This window comes from Meleagris gallopavo, chromosome 2, assembly GCF_000146605.3.
Source record: "Meleagris gallopavo isolate NT-WF06-2002-E0010 breed Aviagen turkey brand Nicholas breeding stock chromosome 2, Turkey_5.1, whole genome shotgun sequence".
NCBI classification, from domain to species: Eukaryota; Metazoa; Chordata; class Aves; order Galliformes; family Phasianidae; genus Meleagris; species Meleagris gallopavo.
In genome coordinates, this window is record NC_015012.2 from 18,654,429 (window position 1) to 18,677,054 (window position 22,626).

At 35.1% G+C, this 22,626-nt stretch overlaps 1 protein-coding gene across 3 annotated transcripts in view; it reads right to left on the minus strand.

Annotated features, from left to right (window-relative positions):
- Nucleotides 1-22: 22 nt before the first annotated feature.
- The window catches only part of SPATA17 (spermatogenesis associated 17), a 91,217-nt gene continuing 68,613 nt past the window's right edge, over nt 23-22,626 (minus strand). For 2 of the 3 annotated variants that reach the window (XM_031552360.1, XM_031552358.1), the window contains one exon: nt 657-1,178. In XM_031552360.1, coding sequence (XP_031408220.1) covers nt 1,098-1,178 — 81 coding nt within the window. In that variant the 3' untranslated portion in view covers nt 657-1,097. The other variant, XM_031552359.1, reaches the window with a different exon arrangement.

Genomic DNA, 22,626 nt, shown 5'->3' on the forward strand with positions numbered 1-22,626 from the left:
AAAAAAATCAAAATTCAGTAATAAAAAGCCTATCACTAAATGTCTGATTCAAACACTATAATCAAATACTATCTGATAAAATAATATTTGATTCAAACACATTCAAATAAACTGAAGAGAGAGCGTGGTAGCTGAAAACTCCTGTAAAAACTCACTTGTGTCATTTGAAATTATGATCTGGTCTTGACAAAATGCTGAACTTCTTGGAGCCTTTTGAAATTAATGAGCTTTGAAGATATTCAACTTTTTGCAGTTGAATTGCACGCTGGAAAACACAGCAGTCTAATTCCAGTTTTGTGATCAATATGTTCTTTGATAAACATCACACAAATACGTTACTATGTAAAATGCTGCTTAACACAGGACCAAGACTAAATACATAGATATTGATAAAGAAAATTAAGTAGATATGGAAAAAGCAATTTAATAATAAGGTATATATGGAGCTGATAGAACTTTCATTATTCAACAGTAAAGTTATATCACCCACAGAGGACTTAAAAGATTTTAAAATAGCATCTTACATTTAAACAGCCTACCTAATTCCACTGTCCCTCTGAAAAGATGGATTTCAAAAAGGATGTAGATTAATAGAGAAAATGATGAAGAACAATGATGAAATATCTGTAGTTGTAGGGTATATCTGTAGTTGAAAGAAAAAAAATAGACTTAACACTTATTTTAACTTTTCTTAGTTTTTCTCTTTTTTTTAGAGCTAGCCTCACTTGCAAATCCCTAATAAGTGTATTTTGGAGCCTTTTACTTGATTTCTCTAGTTTTGTATCATAAATAATTTGCATTTAAATAAAAGATAGCATGTTCAGAAATAGTTTCTAAGTGTCATCCAATTTTCCTAAGATAGTACTGACTTCTTTTTCAAAAGCTCACACACAAAAAAAACCCACCTTTGATTAATGTTGAAAGCTGTATTGCTTAAATATCAAGCAAAATCAATTAACAGTATTTGAGACATAGTATACATCACTTTACAAAAAGGTAATTTATGGGACATTCAGTCAACATACTGCTGTGCATTTTCTGTATTACATTTATTGATTACTTATCAAGTCTCTTACATTGCATAGTTTACAGAATGATTACACTATTTGTCCAGCTTTTGAGTAAGTTTTTCCAAACTTCTCGAAGAGAACAATCGATGGTAACACAGTTTGAAAGTCCTAAAGAAATAAGAGAGAGACAAAAAGGAATGTTAAATTTAGTTTTCATGTCTATACCTTTTACTTCTCACAGTACTTTAGAATACTAAATATTCTCTTCTAGTTAAATTTCTTTACATAAATTAGAATATGAATTACAACAAATGATGCGCATACAAAATGTAGATTTTAATATAACCCGTACCTTAGTTTGGAGAAGAAAACAATAATCTCTTGATACAGTTGTGAGAAAATATGTATTTAAAATACAGTTCTGTGTAACGATAGGTATTGCAAAGATTTCCAGGCTCACAAGACAGATTTTACTGTCATTTATGATTACAAAATTCTATTCTCCTCTGTCAGAAGCAGGTAAGATAAAGAGAGCAGGTTATTTTTGCCATTTTTTAACTTTTCTACCTTGTTTAAACTTAGAATACGGATATAAAATCAGCTGCGTGAGAGAGAATAAAAAAAAATGATGTGTATTACATAAATATTAGTGTTATCAAATTAACCAGTAAATTGACTGTGGAATTGCGGCGGAAAGAATACAAGCAGGATAATTTCTGAGCACTTTTTTTTCCAGGAAAATTTTTCATTCTTGTACTGAATTTTTTTTAAATGCAGATGTTTACAAATCCACATTGAAAAAGAGAAATGAAAGTGAACCTTGCCTTGGAGTAAAATAAAAACACAACTGACAAAAAAGAAAGTCAAATAAGCTAAGTATTCTAAATATTATTCTGATTGAGCTACTTTCTAATTAACACCTGTAGCAAGACCACATATTTAGAATCATCAAAACATTCCTAAAAAAGATATTTTCATTGACTCTGAAATATTAAGAATATTATCAGCCATGGAAAATACTTGTTCATTAAAAATCTTTTTTCTTTTCAGGAAGTAACATGCTAAAGAGGAGTTATCAGCTTCCCAGGCTCTACTGGTTAACTTCTAAAGAGAAAACTTTTTACTGTCAAAATGATGTTCATGAAAAGCTTTTATGGGAATGCAATGAGTCTTCACAAAAAGTCTGGGGACAAGCCAAAATGTATAGTTTCACAACACATTTTGTAATTTGTAAAGTTTGGTTTTCTCTCAAAAACAAAATAATAACGTTTGTTTTCCGAAAGGTGATGTGAAGTAGAATTATAATTTCCTGGATAATTTGTACTTACTTACTTCACAGCCCAGTTCAGTTGAATCTCCATAAGCAGGCAAAGCAACTATGACTTCTGGTAAGCTCTATGCTAACATTGACTTGGAGCACCTAAGTTTCACCTCCTGCACTTCATACTTCCACACCATGGCCACATCTTTTCTTACATCACATACTTAAATTTATTTGGTATGATTTCTTCAACACTCTAGAACATAAATCTTAAAGCAGAAAGGTAGATATATACATTCAAAATGAAATACTTCCTCTGTGATATCCTTTAATGAATTGTGCCTCCCAGCTTCTTACCCAACAGAAACTGCATATTTTCATATTATAATTAAGAATGGCACAGAATTTCAGTTTTCATTGTGTGTTTGGCATCACAACCACCTTCATAATGCAGGAAAAAATTGTCCATTCAGGCATTTCAGAGCAGACTAGACTATCTTTTCTTTTGAAAATGGGAAACACAGTCCTATTTACGTCCAGGAGAGTTAAGCTCTGGTTTAACAATTTGGGAAGGAAAAAAAAGCAGAGAAATTGGGGTGAGACAGGGAAACCGGTGTACACCCCCTACATCAGGATAAAATCAGGAATGGCAACTCTGAGCACTGAAGAAGTCTTCAATTGCTGGAGCAGACGGCTTTTGCTATTAGGATGCCTGGCCAAACAAAAACAATTGGCTGCCAAAATTAGCTCCTTGGGACGATTTAGGAGCCTTTGAAGTGAACAGTTTTTTGAGCTGGAACTAAGCCCAGGTCCAGCTTCAAACTCAAATCAAGATGACAAAGAGGAAATTTTCTGTGCCACACGCCCCCTCAGTGTAAGATTACTTTGGGTTGGCAGCTGCACTGTTTATCTTGTTATTTAAAGCTATCTCGCTAGATACTCACAACTGAGCATTTAAACAACTGGCTCTGATTATGACGACAGCAGTTATGTTCAACCACATTTGGGAAACATCACACAGTCTGACGGATAATGGAATTATTACTGGCCTTACAGTTTGACTAATTTAAGAAGTTTATAATGAATACTAGATGAATGTTGCACAAGATGCACATAAAATATGAATATATTTTGAGGAAAAGACACGCAGTCATTTCTATATTTAAAGAGACAACTTTTAATCAGTTTTTGCAGTGTAAAAAAGGCTTGAAAATATAATTTAGCCTTGCAAGATCTACTTCTTTGCACTGAATTGAGCCTATCCTACTATATTATTGTAGCTGATTTCTACAGAGTACTGAATTTACACAGTTATGTAAAAAATAATTTTGAATTATTTTTATTACTTTGCAAGAACAAAAGTTGGGAGTGCAGAAAAACACACTCTTCCAATATTATTTTTATCCTGTCATTGATGGTAGCAGAAATGAATTAGATCATGAATGCAAATTCCCATGTACTGGTGAAACAGAGTTTTGCTGCTTCAAGATCTTAGAAGACGGATCTGAGTTTTCTTCATTTATTAATTTTTTTAACAATGCATTTTTACAGTGCTATATAATTCCTGGAATCAGAGATCTGTAATTTGTGTGACACGAGACATATTTTTAAATTCCCAAGCCAAGTTAATATAACACCTCCTTTTTAAACTTGTCAAGCTTTGACTCCTTTCACTCTAGTAAATTTTAAGTGACTCAATCCAAACGGTGGAGCTTAACAAGACCTATGAACTCTTTCAATATATTTGACTACTTAACTGTCCTGTGCACTCATCAGTTCCAAACAATTAAGATAAAAAGGTGACATAAAGCCACCAAATAAAGATTTGTGTCAATTAGCACACTCTGATGCCATAGATTAGATCTGCCAAATCCTCACATAGTTTATCTTTGGAAAGTTATTATTAAAGTAGATTCTAAAGGAAATTCACATCTATGTACATAGGCATACATAAATATAAAGACAACTTACAAACAATGGGCAAACAAGCAAAAGCTTGCAGAGCTACAATTGGATGTATGTATATCAAGTTAAATGCCTTCAAAAATGTGTTGTCTCATATTTCTAGTGATAAAGTTGTACTAGCAATGCTTTTTTCCAAACAATCTTGAGTATTTCCTATAAAATAAAAATGCACTTTGGAAAGAGCTAGGAAATACATTCAAGCTGGGAAATTTAATGAAGTGGAAAGTCAACCACTTCAGTCCATAGTAGGCAAACAGCAGCAGCATGTCCACTCACAGATTTAAAGGCCAGAAAGTACCATTGCAACAATTTATTCTTAGCTCCTAGATATACACTTCAGGTTACTTTCTACAGCAAATCTATCAAGTCCATAACAATTAAGAAGCTAATAAGCATATGATCAGCTTGGAACAATTCACTTGCTTACACTGAACTTTGATTTCTGCTTAACAGTATTTCGTAGTCTTTCTCTGTAAAGACAACAATTCATTTTGTTGCCTATTTTACCATTTTGGGCCCCTCAGTACAAGAAAGATACTGAGTTACTTGAGCACTTGCAGAGAAGAGAAACAAAGTCAATGAAGGGACTGGAAAACAAGACATATAAGGAGAGGCTGAAGGAACTGCGGTTGTTTAGTTTGGAGAAGAGGAGGTTTAAGGGATACCACATAGCTTTCTACATCCGCTTGAAAAGAGGTGATAGAACGTGAGGCAGCAGCCTTAAGTTGCAACAGGGAAGGATTGGATCAGATCATTAGGAAGAATTTCTAAACAGAAAGGATGGTTTTGCATTGGAATGGGCTGTCAGGGGAAGTGGTGGAGTTGACATCCCTTGAAAATAGGGATACGTGGATGTAGTGCTTACGGATGTCATTTAATAGTGGACTTTGCAGAGTTATATGATGGTGGGACTAGATGATCTTGAAGATTTTTCCCAATGCAGATGAGTCCATGATTCCATAAAAAGATTTTGTTACATAAATAAAGATTAAAGTTGTTGAATACAGTTGTAGTAATGGAGATTTTCTTTCTGCGTGAGGAGAAGTAGCATGCAAAACTATTTCAAAGATAAATCAAATATCTTCCCTAATAATCACGTACCCTCTCCCTACAGCACTGATTCAGAGCTCCAAGTCCTCTTTTGAGCAAGTTTAAGAATATGGAAGACACAGATTGCATGATGTCAGCAAGATTCCTTGTGCTATGCAATTTTTAACCAATCAGTGCAAGGTTTGGATGTTAAAATCTTTTTCTTTATTGTGCTAGAATACCTGTTGCTCCTATTGAGACCTATGGCTGTAGGAAACTTGAGTTAGGAGTCAATGGCAGAAGGAATAACTGAAAAGTTGCTAGAATACTAGTTCTGTGTTCATGTGTACTTTGCTACTGCTTAATAAAAACAGAGAACAAATGTCACTTCTCTTTTGCTTGAAATCAGTACCTACAGAAAAATAGCATGATTTTAGAGAATGCAGTGAGAAATTCTCCATACAAATCCATGCTGTAGTTCCTTAGTATGTGGTAAGCACACTGTGCAATCTTTCTTTTTCCACAAAGGTGAGATGCAGCTCATGTGCATACCTCATCTGAAAATCACTCAGCACAGCCAAGAGCCACTGTACAGCCATAGTCCACAATCCTGTCTCTTTAAAACTGTGGTCATATTTAAGTATTCCCTATGATCTTAATGCTTGTAATAGTAAAATTAGAGTTTTAAATTGAACACTCATTGTAAACCTCCTAACCTATTAATAGCCACAGAGGTCTCTAACAAGAAAGAAAACCAGAAATGGCAAGTTGTTATTCAAGTGAAACGTTGATCCAGATAACTTTTATTCTTAGCAAATTTATCAATACTGGTTAACAATACTTCCAACTAGTATGGGGCCTTCTGACATGATAAAATGAGTGTAACAACCCATTCTGTCAATACAACAGAAATGTCATTTCAAGTGCTCAAAACCCACTAAGCTACCCTAAAAAAGATTGATTTATCTGCTCTAGTGTTTCTTTGGGGCAAACTTTTCTCACAACTGAAACCAATTAGTGGGCCTGGCACTTGTAGTGCAGAATGTAGGTCAGCATCAAGTAATAAAAAAGTATTGACTTTTCTCTGTCTGTAAGCAGCATGAAAGGGGTGCCATGGCCTTGTCGTATATGAAAAGAGCTCCATTAATTTCACTTATTTCAACCAGGGCTGTCAAATACTAATGCTTCTATTGCACTTTTCACACAAAGTACATTGACACCAATCCTGGCCTCAGTGAAACAAGTTCACAATATTTCAGACAGTGAAAGGGGTACTATAATTTTTAATTCCCTGTTGTACATTTAGTCTCTTTAAGCAGCATTGGTCAGAAGACCTATGGAGAGATATGAGCTAGGACATTAATAATGGCCACACACTTCTTCCCATGGGCCACAAAACCTATTTCTTGGGCATAGTTTCAACAGCTAATTAGCCATAAAGTTCAGGACGCAGTTGTTTGGCAGAACTCTGGTGATGTTTGTTTTGATTGTTTTTTGTGGCTTGTGGGCAGTGGGCACAGACTAACAATTCTGCTTTCCAAAAATGAGGAATAGGTCTTCTGTGACTTAAGGCTATAAAATTGAAAAGTTAATGTGTTAACCAATTGGGTCAACTAGACCCATCAAATAAGAGATAATAACAAAAGCCTGTATCATGCCTTAGGGACTGGAGCTCATTGTCAGTGCAGAGGTATTGACTTGCAGGGAAAAGCCTGCCTAATCGGAGTTCCCCACATTAAAGTAGACAAGTGACCACTATGTTAAGTGCTATGTTAAAGGGGGTAAAATTATGCCCTTACCTATTCAGCTTGTCAGCACAGTGCAGAGGGGAAAAGCCATCATCTTCCCCTTGGACTACCTACTACTAAAACCTATCCTAAACCTTTTACATTTTGTTCTTTTGTGTAAGTGCAATGAGAAAAGCTGCTTCCATGAAAACTTTATGAGCTTCTCCATACTGTGGATCAACACAGTGCTTTACAAACTGACCTAAGATATTATGAATTCATTTCTCTCTATTCTCTGCAATATTCCTTCTAAACTGCCTGTTCTTTTTTTTCCCTGCAAATGAAGTTTATGGTTCTTCTTGACAAACTTGAGGGCCCTAAGTGTGATGTCTAACTCATTCCCTAATTACCTCCTGCAAATGCAAATGACATTAACAACAATAAAACTCTTTGATTTAAAAAGACTGGGTGACTATGGAATGCAATTTTATACTTCCTTTAATGACTTTGTAAGAGCAAACCTTACCCTTTGAATCAACTTGCCATTAGATCTTAAAATAAAATGATATTGTATAGACATCATAAAAGGCAACTTAAAACCTTCTGGGTTATACTTACATCAGGCAAATTTTTTACTTGTTAGTTTAAATCTGTTATTGACGTTATGATAATATGTTGTAAAAACAAATCAGGAAATTATGCTCACAGTAGGAAATCTAACAACACCATTTTAATATCCTATCTTCCAAATAGAAACCGAAAACATTAATTGCCATTTAATTTATATACGAAACATTTCATTATCATTACAGTTAAATTTTCATGGAGCTTTACAACTACCACTGGCTCTTACACATTTCATCTTTTGGAATTATAACTGATAAAGCCAAACTCAAATAAGGCTTGCCAAAATGAAATTTTATGGTTCACAAATTTGAAAAAAAACAGAGCTCTGACAATCACATATATTTTTGATATTTCCTTTATGATGACTCCAGTATGAACAACAGAGCAGTATATGTTCCTTTCTGACAGTCAAACATGGAAATTATAAGTCTATTACTCACCTGCTCTAATATTCTGAGAAGTGCTCTACTGTGTTCATCTGTATTTGTTTTCTTAGAAGCTAAGCTATGCTGACGGTTTGGAGATAACTGTCAAAAACAAGTGAAGCTCTAAAACTTCTCTGTAGGAAAGGAGTTCTAGCCCCTTTCTACCCCTGTGTGGTTGGAAGCACCTCAGACAAAAGAACAAAAGCAGACCCCACTACCCACTTCTACAGCCGCTCAAATTAAGCTACAGCAGGATAGAAAGTAGCGATCCTTTTGAGACTGCAATAGTCTGAGCCACTCTACAGGAAATTACAAATATTTCTGACTGAACAAGATATTTTTTCAACATCATAGAATTGTAAAATGGCTTGGGTTGGAAGTGATCTCAAAGATCTTTTAGTCCCAACCTCATGGCTATAGGTAGGGTTGCCAACCACAGAATTAGGTAGTAGGTTGAGCTACCCAGGGCCCCATCCAACTGAACTGAACCCATTGGTCCTGAACATATCCTTGGATGGGGCATCCACAACTTCTCTGGGCACCCTGTTCCAGGGCCCCATCACCCTCTCATGGAAAAATTCACCTTTGACATCTAATCTAAATCTCCCCTCATTTAGTTTAGTATCTGCATTTATTAAGCATTACAACTGTATCGTATCCTACAATGCTTTCTCACAAGAAAAGGCAAATTATCTCATATTTGAAAAAAGTTATGTTCAAGAAAGAATAAAGAAAAAAGAGGGAAGAATTTTGTCTAGTGAATTATTTTTCTTGTAAGCTTGCCTGTATAAAATTAACCTGCAATCTGAAAATAGCCTGTCCTTTATGTCATGTGCAATACAAGCAGGAATTAAGATTTGTGGTCTGAATTTGCATTTGTTAAATATATTTAGTATCCTGCAGTCACTGTGGTTGCCCAAGGGGAAGGAATTCCCAGCTGTACTCTCTAAATTCATTTAGCCCATTTACTGATGATCTGCAAGCCAGATACTGTTTGGCTCTTCCTCCCAAACATGTACTAGCTTTGCTTTAAAAAAAGCATCCTCCTTTACAAATATATATGCAGATAATTAATTTACTTATGTGCATAAAGCTAATCTACTGGGAAGGAATAGATCACCACTATGTAGACACTTTAGGTGCTTTTAGACATTCAGAGTCAGCATCAATATTACAAGTACAGTTTGCCACACAAAGTTATACTGCATGCAGTACTTTTTTCAATGTTAAGAAACAGCATCACCCCAACTCTGTTTTGCCTAATGTCTGTACTTGAACCAAAACTGCCAAAGATAATACTCTATTTTTATGACCTAATGTATTTATTTTTTTTTGTATCAAGTAAATTAAATTAAGAAAGCAATGTGAATTTCTCCACTAACTATTTCATAGTTGGATACCCTTGAACTTTACTGAATCCGGGCTTAAAAACAAATGTGCACTTGAAATAGTTTAATTTCTACTCAGAATCCCAAGAGGTGTTTATTATTTTCCTGTAAATCCCTACATCTTGCAGAGTGTTTAAATGTATATAGATATATTTTTAGGACTAGAGTAAATGTTAATTTAAGATGCATAAATAATATTTTGTGGAATATGAAAATGCAGTAATGAGTAATGCATAAACCTTTTATGATGTTACTAAATCTGAGGTGAACTATGCCTAACTATATTACAATATAGAAAAAATGTACAGAGTCTTAAAAGCGATGAAAAGTAAAGGATCCATTTTTATCGCATTGTTTGTATTTTTAAACAGACTCCTTGTCCAGTCCATCACATACACTCTCCTAGCAACAGGATGTGCATTAGGAAATAATGCATTTAGAATAAGTATCTTGACTTATGACATTTATATGCTGCTTCTTTCATTGTCTAATCTGTTAAACCATAACATTCTCCAATAGAAAATAAGCCACTGCCAAGTGCTGACTGCCACGATAAACTCAGAACCACTTTTAACCTGCTGGATTATAGCCAGAAAACGTTTAACCTGCCAAGATCAAGTTGCAACTATCTCTAACTTGCCAAAATCATGCCTCTAGGAGTTATTGAGGAAAAAATCTAAACTGAAATTCTCATCTGAAAACACTTTTTTCTTACCAGTTTCAGTTGTACCTTTCTGAACAAAAGTTGTAGTTATTTAACATCAATCAAAAATATATTTTGATTCTATCACACTTGGCATATGCAGCAAAAATAATGCTCAGCAAGACTGCATCCACTTTCATGTTGTACTGGATAATACTTTCCAATCCTTATTACCTTCTGTGCTGAAATGACTAACCTATGGATGAAAGGAGAGTGGTAGATGCTGTCTGTGTCAAGTTTAGCAAGGCTTTCAACACCATATTCTAGAGAATCCTTTTATCCAAGTTGGTAAATTATAGTCAAGATGTGCAGACTGACAGATGTAGTAACTGTCTGGAGTATCAGCCACAAATGGTAGCAATTAATGACTGTAGTCTAACTAGAATCTGGCTACAATTGTATTTCCTCAGGCACTGTCTTGAGACCTATCTTGTTTAATATCTTCATAAGTGACCTGGAGGTGCAGCTGGAACGTACGCTCATCAAGTTCACAGACAGCAACAGACTAACGGGTGCAATCGATACACTTGAGGGTAATTATTCAGAGTGATGCAGACAGGCTAGAGGAATGGTCTGTCAAATAAAATTCAGTATGGACAAATGCACCTGGCACAGACTAACCTGAGGAACAATGTTGACAGTTTGGGAAGCAGAAGAGAATCATGGAGACTGGGCAGACCATTCACTAAATATGAGCTAGAAATGTGCCATGCGCTTTTGAAAGGTAAAAACTGCCTATATCACAGGAATATAGCCAAAGAAGTAATATTATGGTTTAGTAGCTTGTGGTAGCAGTGGTAATGAGAAGACGGTTGGACTAGATGATCTTATAGGTCTTTTCCACCCTTGTGATTCTATGATGCTATGATTCCCCTTTATTTCATGCTTGTTGGACATATAGAATAGAATATCTACCTTTTGGCTCTCCAATGCAAGACTAGTGTTGATAAGCTTAAAGTTCAGAAAAGATTCACCACACTAACGGTGTCATTTTAATGTGATGAGTTGAGAATTTTATTGCTTTCAATTGGCATTCAGAATTCATTGGGAATAAGAAGTTAATATTCCTCCATCAGTCACAGAATACGCTTTTGTTGTAGTCTTCATACAGAAGCACGCAAAAGCCAGTAAACAAGCAGAAATATACGTTATAACTGTGAAAACTTTAGTTGTAAGAAGAAGTCTGCTTTTAAAACTTTATAATGAACTAGCAAAAAAGAGAAACCTTAGATTTTAGACTTTCCTTACACTGGTGCTGTAGAGTAAATTTTATAATCTCCAATATAGTTTGTGAGTTTTTCCAATATCAACATGACATTTCTGAGCCATATCTCATTTTTTCAGGTTTTTCAGACTCATCAAATTCACATCCAAATGCAATTTTTTTAGATTACCAGCACTCACCTTGGTACTGATAATTACAAGTAGCAAATAACAAAAGATTAACTTATTGTTATATCATGTCCAGAATCAGTATTTTTATATGGTATGACAGTCCAGCCAAGTATGCAGTACATTTCCTTGCATCTCTCTCTCCATAAATTGAGAGGATAAATTGACATAAATTGAGAGGATATCACATATTATTAAAACAAGTGCTTAAAGCAACATTTCTCTATAGTAACACAGAAGGACAGACTGTCACTAGATCACAGATTGCTACTCAAGTGGCATTTCTTGAGACAATCTCCTCATTTGTACTTCTAATTAAATTTATCTTCAGCTCCTAATCTTCTGACTTCTCTAAATATGAAAAAAAAGTTGGCATCCACTGAGATCAAAGATGATTATTTCAGTTTCTGGAAAATATATTTGCAAAACTTCCAGTTCTTTGGGATTTAGGACAAATTATTTAAGTACAGGCAAAATCCTGATAAAGTGAGAAGTGACAGAGAAAAGCAAATGTTTTTCACACAATTCTTACAAGAATTTTGTCAAACTCCTGTGTCTTGCTAATTGTAAGAAAGATGCTACTGGTGTTAGTAATTACTTTTACAAAAGCAAAGTCCACTCTACAGCAAACCACTGCCTTCCCAGCTTACTTTCTCATGACTCCTCACAGAGCATAATTTGACCTGTTCAAAAGCTATATGTGCATAGGATGTGCTAAATACTGTGCTATTTTTCACACTTTTTTTTTTTTCATTTGAAAGCTAATAGAAATATATTCTTACATTATAGAGAAAAGTAATGAAGTACGTAGCAGTACGTCAGAGATAAGGGAGTGCGCAAGACTTTATGGGCCTAATTCTGAGTATATGTTTCCTTGCAAAGACTCTTTGCTTCTGGAGTCCTTTGTCAGAATGCTTGAGCAGGTGATGTTTTCATGACTGGTGGAGCTATACGAAAGCTGTGTTCCCTGTCATGTTCCATGCAGGGGGACATTTTGTGGAAGATATATAAAAGAACTTGACTTGAAGAGAATTTATGTGACGTCAGAAAGAAGAGTACAGATGTCAAAGAGGAATACTCACAGTGAGGAAGGAGTCCTGCTCCCTATCCTCACACTTCCTTTCCAAAAGTGAAAGGATACAAGTAGGCAAAGGGATCCTACAGTAAAATAAACACTTTATTCTTCCAACAAATTACTTTCCTTTGGCACACTGAGGGAAACTGCTTTCCTGTTTTATAAACATAAGCTACCTTCAGAAGAGACTGAAATAATGTAACAGGAATGAGGAGGACTTTCTCACTGCATCAACTACTCTGGAGATCAGCTAAAGATAGGAAAATTAGTCATATCATACCCAGTGTTCACAAACACTCTAACTAATTAACAACACTGGAAAATAGCTCTTAGACTAATATCTTTTTTATTCCCCCAATTGCTATTTACATATAAAAACATATCTTTGTGTATCCTTTTTTGCTTCATTTCTCAGTGTTGCTTGCTGTTCCGTTCCTGTTGTTTTATACAGTTCAAGGAGAAGCGTTGGCATCAATGATTATTCACTTGTGCCACAGATTTGTTTTGGCATTGACACAAAGCTAGTTCTTGTCAAATTTCAGATGATTAAGAAATTTCAGGGAGAGGAACATCTGAAATTTATAGCCAATCATTATTTCATATTCAAGTCTTCAGAAAAATGAAATTGATGACATGTATTAGCACAAATTCAATAAATAGATTGCTCACAACACTTGAATTAAGATCATGCTGTCGTGGTTCTGATATGAATACATGTTACATATAACAAATGTGACAACTTGTACAAAAATATTCTATGGTCATACAGAAGAGAAAGTTTATTTCATTTTTTTGCTGGCTAACTTCCAAAGTAAATTCTACACCCTACTGTTTATGTTGAGGAAAGAATTTAGCCTTGTACTTTAACATCTGTGCCTTTGATGCCCATGCAGAACTTTCAATGTATAGCTGAATACTATTATATCTTATAAATGATAAACAGGAACTCAGATTGTTACAATGTTTTATATGCTAATTTATTCATTGACAGTGTAGTAGCAATATAAGTTATACTGTAAAGTTTCCCATACTTCGAGGACTTTGGATTTGACCTGAAGTGCAAAAATACTTAAAATAGCAACATATTTTGGTCTTCCTGCTGCCAAAGGCTTGGGTATCTGCAAAAACTACAAATCATGCCAAACTCTTTGAGTGATATATGGAGGATCACAATCCACAAGGAAATAAGCTAAGACCAATTCATTCATTTCATTTAAGTCCTTCAGTAGGATTTGAACCATCCAGTCCACAAACCATGTCTCATGAGATTGCAGTATACACCCAGCCCACTGTAATAATGATTCATATACATATATGTGTATATGCTTTATTGCTACCTTTAGCTGGATTAAAAGCAATACATCAATTTTTATATTTCTGCCTCTTTTATTAGCTTTCTAGCACTTGATCAGCTGATAGAGGCAATAATGAAATGTTTTTTTATAAACCAGAGTTTGTAAGTCCTGTCCTAAGAATGTAATATTTCAAAAAATCGCCTAAGCTTTGGGGAAAAAACCAATTACAGAAACAGCATTAAAAATGCCAAGCACTGAGCAGAAGCAATTCTGGATCAGTTTAAAAAAGTGATTGATGAAACTCTAATCTGAGCTGAAGGAACAGTTTCACGACAAGCTGTGACCATTCCACACACTTCATTAGCTGCCATAATTAGCCTGGTGTTTCAATTTGTTAGAACTGGTGGGGACAATTTTACTGAGAATGCAAACATCAAAAAACAGGGTGCCTCAGACTTCAGAAGGGACTGATGAGAAGCTTTTCTAGTCTCTGTTAACTAAAAGATTAATTACAGCTGATGGGAGGCTGTACTCTGATTGTCACTCTGTCTATGTGCATTACTTTTAGCATTAGAAGAAAGATATGGTTGACACTGCACTGCTCAATCAAGCAGCTTCGCATTAGTGTACAAAGTCTATTAATATGCGGTTTTTTTATTGTTCCTCTTTTTCTTTTGTTTTCTCATATCCAACAAGTTATACTGTAAAAGAGCAGTGCATTCAGTTGCTAATGATCAGTGTTTGTCACTTACACTGTCATTCCTGCATATAACTACAAGTGTGAGATCCTAACACAGCAGAAAGCCGTGGGCTGGGAATATTGTTAGTTCCTATTATCACAGCCAAAATGTAAATTCCTATTCAGAGAGACTCATTATGGAAAACAAAAGCAGTACAGTTAGAAAACAGAGACTGTGTTCATCACAGTCTTTATCTTGTCCCATATACCATATCTACTATTATCCCTGTACATTAACTCATCAAAGCTTACAGAGCTTGTAAGGTTATTTAAATGAAAATGAAGATGGAAGTGAAAATGCTATTCTTGAGTAATTACCTAACTCTCATTCTTGAATATTAACACACATTAATACAGCTGTTCATAAATAACTACTGATATGGCTATGCATTTCAGTTTCCACATATATTTTATGCTGAGATCAACAGAAAACAAAGTATAGGAGAGAATAGAGTTTATAATTTTGATCACGGTTAAAGATCTATTTAACTTACATTTGTAAAGGGTATTTTGAAAACAGTTTTTCACTGGCATGAAATGAATAAATACAGATGTGCACCACATCACTATTTGAAATGGAGCAAACAAGTTCAGAGTTTAATTTTAAAGAAGCAGTAGTTGCTTATGTTAAACCACTAGGACAACAAGCAGCCTTTGTTACTTGCAGTTTCTCATTCACTCCAACGCAAGTGCACAAAACTTGCACTACAATTTTTTCCTATTCAGGAAATGTTGATTACTCTCAGATTCTGAAAACCTAGACTACATTTTACTGCATTGAAATCTATTGCTCTAAGAATAATCTACACTTGCTCTCTGTCATCAGAGCAACAGACATGTAGCCTTTCACACAGGCTGGACATATATCCAGCATAATCTTTTAGAATTCATTCAAAGCAGATATATCTGCTAATAGCATTATAAATTTCACAGCTATTCAATCATACTGCATCAGTACAATAAAATATTTATTTCAGCCAATGTTATCAGATGTGACATTCTGAAATCCTAACTGTATATGTTGCAGGAAGCCACAATAACATGCTTCTTAGACTGCAATTTGTAAAGCCACCAGCAACATGCAATTAAAGATGAGATTCAAAGAGTCTGGTTTTCTGTGAAGATGAGTATCAACATTCTTCTTAGAGTATTCTTCCTAAAAGGAAATGATAGAATTCCTCTGCTTATCAATTATAGTCATCACTGGTTATCACATGTAACTATGGTAAGCATTGAGAATTAGTCTTAATATCCCAGGCATTTTTTAATAGCAGCATGGGCTGTGTTAATCTTACAGAGTTGTGGAAGTCTTTATGACTACCATTACAAATATATTTAATCATCACAATCAAGCTAAAGGTGAGTAACCAAATAATAAGTAGCATGTTTTTGCAGATATGCTCCATCAAGGATTGCTACTGACTTCAGAATCTAGACTTTTACTGTAATGTTGTGACAAATTGGTTTGGTTGCAATACATTGCTTGGTGGATGTATGAACAAATCTTAATTCCATGAATACTGAACAGCCTCTGCAAAACTGTCATCAAAAGGTAAGGCCAAACATGTGCGAGTTTAGTGAGAAGACTTTCAATTCCAGTAAAATCAAATCAATTCCAGTTAGTTCTAAAACTAACATCAATTAAATATTTTGTAAACAAACACTAGTGTTTCCAGATCAACTTGCAGGCAGGTTGTTATTTTGTTTTTGGACTAAAAACTTTGTCACAAGTTGCTGTAATGTCCTCTAAGTGTCCACTGACATAATTAGGCAAGATACTCCATTAGTAAAGTTTTTTTTTTTTCTCATTAAATGAGAGCTTTTAAAATGCTTAAGTAATGTATAGAATGGGAAGTTAAATATGTGTATCTATCTCCCTCAAAAAATATTGGTTAAAGTTAACTTACTAAAAAGCAAGATTTCTATGCTACAAACATTCAAGTTGCATTATTAAATGAGGAAGGTAGGCAAAGCAAGACATTTATCATCCTACAGACAAATGACACTGAATTGCTAGTTAGACAGTATAATAAGTACCATCTAATTTTCTCTTTCGAATCAATTTATTCTTCAAAGCCTTGGATCATCATCAAGGGACTGCATTTTCCCGTTGAGAAATCACAGGACTAAAAATCAGGTTTTATAAAATATTTAACTAGTTGCCGACAAATAACTACTAGAATGGATTTGATTAGAAGAGTAGTGACAGTATCTTTTCTCATGCAAATAACCAACTGAATGGTTTGACTCATCCCAGTCACTACTTTGTACTACTCCTTCAAAATCATACCCTGTAAGTCATCAGTAACCTTTGCTAGAAAGCTGTTCCAGCTTTTCTTTCCAGCCTTCCAGTTACTCAGCCATTCTTTTCTATATTTAGCTAAACAGTAGCCATTTTCTATCTTTTAATTTGCTTCACAATTTTAGCCTTCCTTCAACACTTAAGAAAAGTAATTTCAGAGATGGCTGATACTTAATAATCATTTGCATTACACAATGAGTAGTGTTTTTTAAGGGCAGCACAGTAGCAGTGACCTGAAGAATTTTTCTCAAAATGAGAAAAACCACCACACAGGAACTTTTACAATGGGAATTCTAAAAGGGATCTTTATAATAAGATGTATTTCTGTAAATATACATTGGACAAGGAATCTGGAAAAATCATTATGTCAACAATCACAAGTTGAAATTCTGACTCTTTCCTAGAAGACAGAATGGATGCATCTTATGAGATTTCACTCTACTTCTGTAAATCAGAGATAATGTCTGCTGTTCTCACTGTTGTTTTCTACATATTCCTGGCTTTTTTGCATGTTTGGTTTTATTTATAGAACTGTCTATCCAAGATTGTAGCCAAATGCCTGAGCTCCAAGGAGCTCAAAGTTCTGAAGAGTGATGCTGTTGTGGGAATCATCCTATGTGGAGTCAAGGAGTACCTCAAGCCAATTATAAAATGAGGAAATAGAAGTGCTCTGACTCACAATGATTGTTCTGAGGACAGCAGAGAGAATCCAAGAGATTACCTTTTCATGAATTATATAGGATATATATTAGTAGGATGCATTGTGAAGGATTAGATTCTTGGATTTTGATTATTTAATTTAGTTTAGACATATGATAAGAAGCAAAGTGTTGGAAAGCAGCCTTAACTTGGAACAAGAGAGCTGATAATGATAGAATCATAGAATCATAGATTGGCTTGGGTTGGAAGGGACCTCAAAGATCATCAATCTCCAACTCCCCTGCTGCAGGCAGGGCCACCAACATCCATATCTAATACTAGCCCAGGCTGCCCAGGGACCCATCCAAAATGGCCTTGAACACCTCCAGGGACGGGGCATCCACAACCTCTCTAGGCAGCCTGTTCCAGCACCTCACCACTCTCTCTGTAAAGAACTTCCCCCTGACATCCAACCTAAATCTTTCTTCCCTCAACTTAAAACTACGTCCTCTTGTCCTGCTGTTATCTACTCTTTTCAAAGAGTTGACTCCCCTCCTGTTTAGGCTCCCTTTAGGTACTGGAAGGCTGCAGTGAGGTCACCTCACAGTCTTCTCCAGGCCGAACAAGCCCAGCTCCCTCAGCCTGTCTTTGTAGAGGAGGTGCTCCAGTCCTCTGATCATCCTTGTGGACCTCCCCTGGACCCTCTCCAACAGCTCTCTGTCTTTCTTGTACTGGGGGCCCCAGACCTGGTTTCCAGATGGGGCCTCACAAGGGTACAGTAGAGAGGGACAATCACCTCCCTGTCCCTGCTGGCCACCCCTCTTCTAACAGAGCCCAGGATACCGTTTGTTTTCCTAGCTGCAAGAGCACACACCTGGTTCATGTGAAGTTTTTCATCTACCAGGACAACTCCAGCTAAGGGTTCATCTGAAGCATCTGAATAGATCCATGAAGTTACACTAGCAGTAATAATTACAAAGGAGCCATGTCATTGGCCAGAGACTGCTAGAGCGTAACACAGTTTTCCAACAACCCTTATTCCTGACATGGCTCATGTAGAAATCAGTAGTGTAAAACGCAAACTCTTACAGATTACCTAATAATTCCCCTACAATAGAGCCACTTCTAGCTGCCACATTATGTCGGCTTTACATTGCTTAAGGAAACACATTGCAATTGCACTGGAGAAACAAAGAATCTGATATTCAGAATATCCTACCTCATATATATTAGAAATTTCTCTTACAAAGCATACCAGTAAGTATGGCATTTAAATTTTTTAAACATTTAATAAGGCTGATAGAACAGATCCATATTCCTCAGGGATACTACTCTGCGTTAGAAACTACGCTTGTGTACTTTCTTTTTTACTCTGATCAAAAAGAAAAAAGAAAAAAAAACAACAAGCAAATTCCTTTAAAAATTGTTACAGTCTAATAAAAAGTTGAAAAAATCACACATACATTATCTCAAATATAATTGCTGTCAGATTAAGATTAAGTCAAGTTAAAGTGAAATTCAAATAAATTTCAGTGTAGGAAGAGATGGAAAAACATGAATAGTGTACTTTTGCAGTAATACAAAGACAGTTTTTCTGTGAAACTACAGGACACAGTGGCCTCAGAAGAATGTGAAAGGAAATGGGTTGACTACCCAGAAAACTCCCGTGTGTAGAAAAGTCTTGCTCACTTTCTAAAGATCTGAGATTTTCAGGCCATCTCTTCCTGCATAGGTGAAACTTCAAATGTTGCTCAACTTGTTCCATAACACAAGTAACAATGAAAACAACTGAAACTGTTGAAGTTCCAGAGGCAACAGACATACAAAATAGTATGAATTTCCTCAAAGCTCAAGGAGTTCTCTTTTCCATCATTGAAACTCCAAACTCAGTAAAACAACGTAAGAGCAATTATGCAGTTGAAACATTCATGGAGATCCTTATGGTAGAAAGCAAGCTAGACTTTTTTCTGTGGTCTGTTTCCTCTGTTGTCCCAAATAGGTCACTTCTGCCAGTTCTTGAACAAAGAGGAAGAATTTACATCTACTGTAAATCAATGAAAAACTAGCATTATACTAATGCTCTAACATTTATTTTATAAACTTGAGCTTGAAGTGCATTTACACGTAATTATAGGACTGAACGAAATACTTCTGCAACTCACCTAATCTTGGCTGATGGCAATCACTATCCAGCAAAATTGACTGAAACTGTTGGTTGTGTTTTGTGCTTTTATCCACACTGCCTGAATTAAGCTTTTAGCTTAATTCATTTAGCTCTGCTTTTGGTGACAGAGGTGGAAGCTATATAATTTATATAACCAACAACTATGGTCTGCTCTAATGGTTACACAATACAGCGTGAAAATGATAGTGATGTTGACTGCAGCCCAGTTTCTACCGCTCCAACATAACTAGAATTGTGTTGGTGGTATAATACAAGTGCTGTTTTTTCTAGCCCAGACAAGGCCATCACAATCAGAAATATTTCAGCTTGATATCTGATTAATGCTGGCAGTACACTATGAGTGATTTCCACTCGACATCTAATTATTTAATTATTTCCCATTATTAATGGAAGGAAACAATTCAAAACAAACAGCCAGAATGACTGTTTTTGCAGGAAGCTCATAATCATCAATTCATACATGTAGAAGTCTTCCTAAAATTATATTACTCTGGCCTGTTGAACTTGAAAGGCATATTTTATCCCAATCAATGCATAAAAGTAAAATTATCCATAACTAAGGCATGTTTCTCTGCTGTACAGTTCAGCTGTAATGATCCCCACACACTGCACTTGCACATCAATTATGATAATCATAATCACGGTCGTTAAGCTGAATGTTCATTATTATCAGGATGCTGGTGACAGCAGATTCAATCATCGGGTGCAATGGGCAGGCAGTCACAGTCCCACCCAAGTTTCTGCAGACGGCGTTGTGCCACATTAAATCTATGATGTGTTCCACATCCCACTCCATTCCAAAAGCTGTAGACGGTAAAGGTCAACTTTATGTTCTGTGCAATATGCTTAGGTTCTCTAAATTAATTCCTTGCAGTACTGGATATTTTTATGCTTTGTAGATAATAAAATTCTGTTTAGGGCCAAAATGCCTCTGCAAATAATGAAACAGCGATGCAGTTGTACTGTAATTCACCTCTAATAAGGCATCAGAGGAAAGAATATTTCAGCAAAGAATGTCTTCAAACATCATGTCCTGAATTTTCCAAATAAGAAAACATTTAATGCTGTCATTTAAGTCAGTTTTCTAAAATGCATACACAAACTAACTCCAATACCAATTAAAAGCTGTAAGCTATCATTTCTGCTTCAGTAAATATGAACATATGTGAGTGTTTTGACAACTGAAAGATTATAGTTAGTGTATTTGATCCCCTGACTGTCCAGCTATTTTGGGACCTATCACTGTAGATTAAACTCACAGTGACTGGTAATATATTTTTTTATATTGGTATTTCTCACATATAAATCAAAAGTGTTCCACGGTATTTAGACATATATTGTTTCAAAAAGTATGCATGCATTTTTATTTTTATAGTAGTTTACAACTGGATAAAAACATACTCTTCCCCCACTAGAACTACATTATAATTTACATTTCTTAACTTTTTTGCTTTTTATTGGAGAACAGAACTAGTTTTCCCTTAACGTAGTAAGTTTTTTGAAAGCTACATGGAAATATTCCAGATGAAGTATTACATAGCACTATTTTTCATTCTTGCTCATTTTGCTTCTGAAGTAATTACATAATTTGCATACTAATTCTGTAACTTGAATTAAAATGCTTATATATATGTGAAAATCTAAAGGAAATACAACCAGGACATGCACATAGACACAGAGAAAAGCTTTTTAATATATAGTTTTTAAAAAGGCAGTTAGTATCAAATAATACTTCAGCAGATCAGAGGGGTTATTGACCCACTAACCACAGAACTGCCTTCCTGGAAGAAATTACGCCATAGTTTTTCTTATCAGCAATGATAAGAAAGATTTATCTAGTATACTACTTTAAGAAGTGGAATATACATCCTGGCAGTTATCAGTTATTCAGGCTGTAATAATGTACTAACATAAATATCATCTCATGGAAACCCCCCAAAATGGCTGTATTAAACAGATCAATTGTTAAGCAAAACTCTGAAATGAAGATTAATTTTGATTTACAATTAGAGTTGGAAGGCTGTTTGTCATGTTGAATTAATGCATACAGCTATACATCTCCAGAGATTTAGGTTGAAATATATCGAAGATCAAAAGTCAGTTTAGTGATATAAGTTCCATAATTTATATAATACATGTTATATATAGGATATATATATATCCTAGAGGATATACAATAAAGCAATTGTCACATTTTTTGACTTTGTCATCTCAGTCTGAACTGCTAAGGACTGGAAGAGGGAGAATCTTTACACTATAAGATAAGTATGACCAGCAAATCTTTATACTGTTTTACATACATATATCATGCTCATGCAGTTGGACTCCAATCAAGTCCATCCTCCACTAATTGCTTTTGAAAGACAAATTCATCTTTTTATTTGAATGTTGATTTTCATGTTTTTATTTGCAATGCAGTTTAACTATTTCTGTATGGTAAAATATCAAAATGTTACCATCTCTTTTTTTTTAAACTTAACACTTTGAGAAAAAATATGATTAAAAATATTACTTCTGAAATTAACTTTAATTGAAACTTATTATATATATATAAGGATAAGTTAGTTCCAAGGAAGTAAGTAATCACATCTTAAAAACTCTCAGAATTACTTAGGTTGAAATTGACCTCTTCAGATCACCCATTCCATTCCCTTGCTCAAGCAAAACCTGCTAGAGCTGGTGGCCCAGGATTGTATCCTTTAGGGTTTTGAATATCTTCAATGAAACGAAGGAAATTTCAAAACCCCCATTGGCAATGTGTTCTAGTGTTTGACCACCCTCACAGCATAGACTCACTAGACAGTACTAAGAATTTGGTTCCATCTTCTTCATTCCTTCCCACTAGGTATTTAAATACAAAAGTG